The sequence below is a fragment of the Pangasianodon hypophthalmus genome, chromosome 14, assembly GCF_027358585.1.
Source record: "Pangasianodon hypophthalmus isolate fPanHyp1 chromosome 14, fPanHyp1.pri, whole genome shotgun sequence".
NCBI classification, from domain to species: Eukaryota; Metazoa; Chordata; class Actinopteri; order Siluriformes; family Pangasiidae; genus Pangasianodon; species Pangasianodon hypophthalmus.
In genome coordinates, this window is record NC_069723.1 from 191310 (window position 1) to 200000 (window position 8691).

Genomic DNA, 8691 nt, shown 5'->3' on the forward strand with positions numbered 1-8691 from the left:
TACTTAGAAGTTAGTGGGAACCTGTTTGTATAACTGGGTAAAATATTCCTATATTTCCTCACCAGTGACTATAAGCTGCCTTTCAGAGCTGACGGTGGCTGCATCATTGCTGGCGATGCAAGTGTAGTTGCCGTTGTGCTTTAGGGAAACTTTGGAGATCTGCAGTGAGCTCATGAACTCCTTGGTCTCAATGGTGACACCAGAGGTGCCAGACACAATCTCCTGACCATCTTTGCGCCATGTAATCCGGATGGGCATGTCCCCAGATGAGACTACGCATGCTATGTACATCAGTTTACCAATTGAAGTAGGGGGGAAGTCAAAAGGCTGAATGAGAGGGGGAACTAAGAAATTGATAGAAATAGAGAACAGAAAAAAGAGAGGACAAGAAGAAGACAGAGAGATTTGGTATTCAGCAGGGAAGGTTGATATGTATACTTCTCTATGGTCTGTAGTGAAACACAAACCCTCACAACACCCTCCTCCCACCCCACCCCCCCAACCCAACTCAGACACACATGCACTACCTCCTTCTCCCTCCAGACCATAATAGCTGCTCTAATTAGAGCCCAATTGGCATGGGGAATAATGGTGTTGCCATGGAAACCAAGGGAGGGGGTCCAACTGAAGACATCTGGGGGATTTAATCTGGGGCTCGTTAAAATTCAGTTAATTAAATCAGAGACATGACAAGACAAGCAGCACACTATACTATCTTCACACTGGAGTCAGTGTTCCCTTGTAGTGACTCACATGGACACACAAAACATGAATACAGAGACACATACACACAATGTGGACCATACTGTTCTCATGCTAAAACCTTCTTTAAAATTCTTTATTCAAAAAGTATTCAATATGATAGGCACCATCACATATTTGAGATATGTAGACCCTAGAGTATGAGATCATGGTAGTTCTTCTTAATTGCAGAATATGGTTTGGAGTGGGTTTGGTATTGCACAGGAACAGCTGCTAACCTTTGACAGTGACATAGACGGTCTGGCTGATAGAGAGCTGGGGTTGGATGAGCACACTGCACAGGTACGCTCCCTCATCCATTCCTTTTTGCACATCACTGAGTTTGAGTGTACCATTCTCATATACCACCTGCCGATGGTTGTCTGGCAACAGCATGCCATCTTTATACCACTTGATGGAGTAGTATGGGTAGCCGATCACACGGCAATTGATGAAGGTGTTGCGCCCAGCCACGGCTGTAATGTTGCGCATGGCCCTGATACTTGGGGGGCCTGAGAGAGAAAGAGGAAAACAACCAAAAACCAGACAGAAGTAGAGAGTGATGAGGTGTGGTGATGAAAATAGAGGCATTAAGGTACATTTAGAAAGAAAGTTGAGGAGTCAGGATTATATAGAGAAAGAGAAAAGGTGAAAGATCAGTAGGAGTGATGAACAATAAATGAGGTAAAGGAAAGAATAAAGAAGTGACAGAATGTAAGAAAGATGTAAAGTACAGAAAGAGGATAAATAATGGAAAGGAGATAGGGTTAGAATGCTCTGCCAGAGCATACGTGTGCATATATCTTTGTGTGACTATAAAATATGACATTACTTTTGTGTACTATTTTATCTTTGCTGTGATAATAAATTGTACAATAAAACATCAACTAAAATGTACTATGCAGAATCCATCTTGCTACATCACATGTATAATAATTTGTCAGTACATTTAGTTCATTTAACATCACATTTCAATAAAGTACCCCAAATGCACATGTAAAGGATTCAAGAACTGGTGAGAACAGAGGCTCTCAGAAGGCTTCAGCTAAGATCATACCTGCTAACCAGTTAACATTCATGCTAAGTTTACCCTTGAGGTCTGAGTTAATTCATGTCAAAGGTCAGTGATGATCTGACAGTTACTAAACTGACTAGATTAATGCAGACAAAGTGCATATCACTATAACTTTGTAATGAAACCAATTACTGCATTTCTTTATAAGGAAGGGTATGGGGAAAAGCTGCCCTCTGAAGGACTCTGTTCTCAAAATACATGAGAATGAAGGGAAAGGAAAGAGATGATGGACAGAGTATTATGGAAAACTCTGGCAAGAAAAAGGAAGAAATAAGAGTCACAGTAAAAGTAGTACCATGAAGCACTAGGAGAAGAGGAATTTGTCTCAAAATGGAGGATATGCATATGGAGATTTGCATATGGAGATTTTGTGTATACAAAGATTCTTGTCTTCTCTGCCCTTCTTTCTTGCTGTCTTTTGCCTTTCCGTCTCTCTGCTCAGTGTGTGTTGAGCTTTGTCATAGCTCTGACAGTCAACGCCTGATGTATTATTCAACAAAAACTGTCGTACAGTATCCCCTTCTCTCTCTCTCTCTCTCTCGCAATGCCCTCCTCTTATCTTTTTGTTTTCCCTCACAAAATAAGAATTCATGAGCTCTCTTAAAGGTTCATTCAATAATAAAGGCTCTATGCAGTCTATACTGCTTTTGAGAAAAGTACACTGAAAGCTTTGAGTTTGTTTTTGGTTATGCACAACTGCATTTAGCTGAAAATGCGTATATTACTGCCTCACAGTGTGTCACCTCAGACTGAGTTGAAATAAGGACTGACAGTAAGGAAGGACATGTTTTTATATCTTAGTGGGGACCAAATATCCCCATAAAGACAGGAGTAAGTGTAGACAAAGCATTAATTATCTGTGTGTGTGTGTGAGAGAGACTCTGATTCTTGTACCAGATCTCATATTTACTCCAAAGAGAGATAACATGTCTTCTTAGAACAGACAGATATGTCATAACTAAGTAGAGAGTAAAAGAAAGAGAGAAAGAGGTGGAGAGCAAAGAAGAAGAAAAGAGGTACTGATATCAGCAAGCCCGTCTAAAGGACTCATTATCCCTTCTCTCAGATGGTGACTTCCCTCTCTTCTCCTCTCCTCTGACGTGGCCTAACTCCTATCCTTGACTGGCTGGAGAGACCTTCCTCCATATGTCTCCAATCATAGCTAAAATAACTCACTTTTGCTAGCCAGAGAATGAAGGCTGTGGAACAATGTGGACAATCGTGATATGAGTGTTTAAGTGTGAGTGCCATTAAAAGAATAAAGTCTAAGAGACATACTGTACATATAAGACACAGAGTGACAGCTAAAAAGTTGAAAAGAGCTATGGTGTACTGCTAGATGAACAAGACACACATCTTCCACAAACATTTACCCCCTCCCCACAGCATCAGGAAGGGTAACAACCTCAAGAGTTTTGGACAGTTAAATGAGTAGTGGGTAGGTGGGTGGTGGAGTGATGGTAAAAGGAGGTTATGGGTTTTAAGCCACCCTCTAACAGCTGAGATTGAAAAGTAGACAGGCACCTCTTACGTTTATGCGCGCTTGGTACTCGGCGCTACCGGCCGAGTTGCGTGCAGCGCAGCGGTACACGCCCCCGTCGCGGATCTGTGGGTTGCTGACGTTAACATGCGATACAGTGGAGCCGTCCGAGAGCGTGTACTGACTGGCCCGGTGCGCCGAGTCCCTAGCGATTGGCTCATCATCCAGGGTCCAAGTGATGGTGGGTGGAGGGGCACCTTTGGCTGCACACATTAGAGAGAAGGGTTCGCCTGGTGCCACCACACGTTCACTGAAGGATGAGACAATCCTTGGTGTGCCATCTGCAGGTTGGAGGGAGGAAAGATAGAGGAAAAAACAAAGAAAGAATGAAAAGTGAACAAAAATAACGTGAAAGTAGTCAGTTAAATAGAAATGTATCTTCTATCAAGAAAAGTACTCACCCACTTAAAGCAATTAAAAGTTTGATTTGAACTTATAACCATCAGGTAATTAGCCAGATAGTAAGTTCCATGGCAACTCACCTTCCAGCAATATAATGGAGAAGTCCTGGGCGGTTTGACCCTTGCGAGTAGCAAAGCACTGGTACGCGCCTGAGTGTCTTTTCTGGGCAGCAGTGATGAACAGAGTCTCATTGTTGGTGCCCTGAATGGAGAAGTGCTGGTCAGGAAGTACAGGCTCTGTGTTCCGGAACCAGGACACAGTGAAATGAGGGGAACCTTGAACAGCACAGGACAGGATCACTGTACTGCTGATACCTGTCTTCAAGTTTTTAGGGGAGACAGTGACCCTTAGTGGCTCTGGGGAGAGAGGAGAGTGGAGAAGAGAGAAATGCAGACAGAGATAATTGTAAGTAGATATTTATGTTCAACAGAAAATTGGTCCTAGCTCTTATCCAGTGATTAAAAAGTTCTTGTTTGTTTTTAAAAGGACACTAACAAATCCATTAGATAGGAGGATATTCTTTCATTAATTTAACATCTGGATGGTTGATGATGATAAGAAAATTTTTGTGATAATTATACTGGATTGCTGTGATCTTACTTTCTTATCTTGCTCATCTAAGAGCGATTTCAGTTTAGAATCAGATATCAGAATAAGCAGTCACATGACTCCTGTCCTTAAGTCCATCTGCTGGATATGAGATTTGTTCATATTTGATTTTAAGATTATTGTATTAACTTTGTAAATGGTTGGATGATCTTGCCCTGTTCTACCCCAGTTACATATGTTCCTGCTATTTCATTCAGGTCAGCAAGCCATTTACTCCCTTGGCTGTTTTAGTGTAGTTAGTGAATACTGTATTCAGGTAAGTTTTCTTTTTTACAAGGCATTTTATCAACTTGGTTTCACCATTTTAATAATGTGCTATATAGTAGTAGTACTACTAGTAGTAGTTGATGATGTTGTTGTTGTTGTACTAGTATTAATAGTAGAAATAGTATTCAAATGCACCATATTTTGTATTCTCAGGGTGTCCATGTCACTCATTAACGATAACACTGAATCCCCACTTTACTTCTGGTCCTGCAGAGTACAGGTTACAATATAGGAAAAACAGAAATGAATAGACAGATGGAGGGGGACAGAGCCACGTGAGAAGAGAGGAAGAAAAAGAAAATGTCAGTGAGCAATAAGGCAGCTGGTGTTATGTGCTGGGGGCTTAGTGTGTGAATGTGCGGGTGTTTGTGGCGTCCTCACTGCTCGCCTTGTCAGAGTATGTGTGTGCACACTGGTATGATCTGCCCACTGGCTAAATGTCCAAAAGTCCACCACACCTCCTGCTCTGCACTATTCTCTCCTCCCTCTCTCCCTTTCTTTACAGTGTTTTTCTAGCAATCTGCAATGGTCCTTTTTATATACACACACACACACACACCACATATGGTTGCAGCACAACCTTCCGTCCCCCTCTTAAGTCTTTTTCTTATGGACAGCAGGAAGGTGACCGTCCAGACTGCCAGTATCATTTTGTATCATTTCTCTCTGTCTCACTTGCTCCCTCTTTCTTTCCCTCCTTTTGTTTCTGTTTAAAAGTGAGCCTGCACAAGTCTGTTTTAGATGTACTGCAGTTTTCAGCTGCATTTGATTCTATTTGACTCACTCCACTCATATTTGTATCTCAGTCTTATTTTTTCTCTCTATCCACCCACTCATATCTACTTTTTTCAATTCCTATTTTTCTCATTTTACATTAGATAGTATAAATTTTAAGCCACTTTCACTTGAATTGGCTATTTAATTGGGAAGGGGTTACATTTAAATGCAAGTCAAAACGTCAGAAAGCCTGACGTGACAAATGATCAGGACAAGACCTAGCACAATTTCAAGAAATCGAAAGAAATGTTCATGAAGGCTCACGTGTGAAGAGAAGCCAGTACATAGTTGAGAAAGAGGTTCTTGACAACTATTTAATTTACAATGCACTAATACATCTGGAGGTGGATTAAAACATTAACACAGTGGAACAACACAAGGAGGAATGCCTAATGTAAAAAAAAAAATAAAAAAAACATTCTGCATTCATAAATAAAAGAGCAGATACTCATTCATACCAAAGACACAAATCTAAATTCTTAGTCAAATTAATGGCACAGTACGATTTGTGGACACTTTACCATCACACCCATATGTAGTTCTTCCTCAAACTGTTACCACAAAGTTAGAAGCACACAACTGTCTAGAATGTCTCTGTGTGCTGTAGCATTAAGAATTCCACTTCACTGGAACTAAGAGGCCCAAACCTGTTCCAGCATGACAATTCTTCCCCTCTGATCTGTGTTAAAGCTGATATCAACTTCATCATTTGCTGATTCTTGAGCATCTTAAGGGCTTAGAGCAAGGAAAACTGACCGTGCATGTGGAACACACAATTGTACAAAGCTTCTTTCTGTTAACAAAATTAATTTGAAATAGCTCTGAATCTAATTTTATTTAAGGTTAAACAAACATTTACAGTACTGTGCAAAAGCCTTCCCACACTTTCCCAATATTCATCCCCTCACCTATCACATTGAGGTATCCTGTGACCTCCTTGGAGCCAAAGCTATTGGTGACTTCACAGATGTAGTTGCCTGAATCCTCCATGCGTAGGTCGCTGATGGTAAGGCCTGTGAGACGCCTGGTCCAGCGGGAGTCAGCCGGAAGTGGCCTGCCATCCTTCAGCCAACGGATAGTGGGATTGGGGAAGCCTGAGGCAATGCATGGCAACTCCACGCTGCGACCCACCTGCACTTCGCCTGACTGGAAGCTGTCCATCACTGAGGGTGTGGACTCGGTAGGATCTGGAGTACACACAAGACATATTGTAAATAACATTCATTCATAATCATGTTTTTTCCCCCTCTGATCTGTGTTACAGCTGAAATCAACTTCATCAATCAGCTGATTCTTGAGCAGCTTAAGAGGTTAGAGACAGGAAAACTGACCAGGCATGTGGATCACACAATTGTACAAAGCTTCTTTCTGTTAACAAAATTAATTTAAAATAGCTCTGAACCAAATTATATTTATGATTAAACAAACATTTACAGTACTGTGCAAAAGTCTTAGGTACCCTATTTTTTTAGTGCAATTTTTTTTTGCATTGTTGAGTCAGTACAAAAGCATTACTTTCCCAACATAAAAATATTTGTATCTCAGTAAAGAAAGCAACATATTATATAACAGACCACTTCTGAGACATAAAAAATGAAGGCTGCTGGGTTTTGAAAGAAAATATGCAAGAGTGACAGTCAAAGTCTCCAGAAGAACTGTGGCAGATTCTCCAAGATACTCAATAAAACTTACCAGGCAACTTCCTTATAAAACTGCACAAACTGTACCTGAGACTACTGATTTTATTTTTTTTTTAAGCAAAGGGTTGTCACACCAAATTTTGACTTTGTTTAGTTTATTACTGTTCACTGGTCTTTACAATATGTGCCTAAGACTTTTGCACAGACTTTTGCATATGTATTACCAAAATGGGAATGGGTCTTCATGCCTTTTTGAACTATAACCAAATACATTATTTATACTAAATACAATTAATCTATAGTATTGATTCTGAAAGGCTATGAAACACAGGCAGGATTAACACTGTGTAGGTGGTAATGATGCATTCTGAGTGTAAACATCCTTAGGCTATAATCCTTTTAGTAGTAATTTGAGTGTCATTATTTTATTTCTAAAACAAACTAATTGCAGCATACACACCCAACACAGAGAGACGAGCACCATTGCTCTGCCGGGTCTCTCCACTGTATTTGTGTTTGGTAATGCAGCGGTAAGTAGAAAGCGCATCCTCTTTCTGCACGTCCGATATGTACAGGGCCCCATATGATGTCAAGAAAAACCTGTTACCTGTTCACAGAGAGAGAAAGATCAATGCACACATGCTAATACATACAAACAAGCATACACGCACTCTACAAAAAGAACAATTATACTCAAAACCTGTACGCAGAGATAGAGAACGTGTGTGTTAAAAAATGACGTGTGCGTGTTATAATAGGGGTATGTTACTGTCATGTTAATTTTACATCAGGGATTTTAAGCTCTACCGTAACTTAGTATATGTATGTCGATAAAGATTGTATTTCACATTAGCACACTAGTTTGTGTCTGTGTTAATGTATACAATACAAATAAATTATTAACTTAAATACAACTTTTATCAAAGTCCATATAAGTCACAGTAGAGTTTAAACATACTGATATAAAATGAACACATCAGTAACATACTGTTACAGTAACAGTAACATACAACAATTATTAATTGAGCATTTCCAACTTTTCACTTGCTTTAGACCACTGCTAATTTAGGCTTTAACGTGATACTTAATTATTCTAATGACTCTTTAAAAAGAGATGAATGTATAAAGGGTAAGTTGAGGGGATGTGTGTCTATTTGTAAGTTCTATTATGAAGTTAAATTGAAAAATGTGGTAATGATGAAGAACCACCAGAGGAAGAAGAGGTAAAGAGGAAGAAGGAGAAAAAATGAGTAAAATTAAGTATTGATTTACTGAAGTACTGAAATTAATTAAATGAGTAGAATTAACAGTTACGTGTGCATATTTGTGTTGGATAGATAGATAGATAGATAGATAGATAGACTTTATTGATCCCATGAGGGAAATTCTTGTGTTACAGCAGCATGGTCAGTAGCAAGATACAACACGTACACACACAAAATATAAACTATAATAAGTAAATTAAATGTAGTAGTGCAGATGTGGAACACAGCTGTAGATTTGACCAGATTTCCATCAGTATTTACATCAGTGCACTTGTGAAAACTGGTAGTGAATAATGAATATGATTGAGAGGGGAACGGAAAGATTGCAATAAGAGAGTGTGCATTTGATCTACTGTAGGAGTTGAAGCACTGACT

The 8691-nt window shown here is 39.7% G+C and overlaps 1 protein-coding gene across 2 annotated transcripts in view; it reads right to left on the minus strand.

The window, feature by feature from the left end:
* Nucleotides 1–8691, minus strand: part of LOC113544624 (cell adhesion molecule DSCAML1) — a 97447-nt gene that overhangs the window by 38456 nt on the left and 50300 nt on the right. For both annotated transcript variants that reach the window (XM_026943531.3, XM_026943530.3), the window contains exons 4-9: nt 7512–7658; nt 6320–6598; nt 3839–4114; nt 3341–3637; nt 981–1253; nt 63–344 (exon numbers count right to left, since the gene is read on the minus strand). In XM_026943531.3, coding sequence (XP_026799332.1) covers nt 63–344; nt 981–1253; nt 3341–3637; nt 3839–4114; nt 6320–6598; nt 7512–7658 — 1554 coding nt within the window. The remainder of the gene's footprint in view (nt 1–62; nt 345–980; nt 1254–3340; nt 3638–3838; nt 4115–6319; nt 6599–7511; nt 7659–8691) is intronic.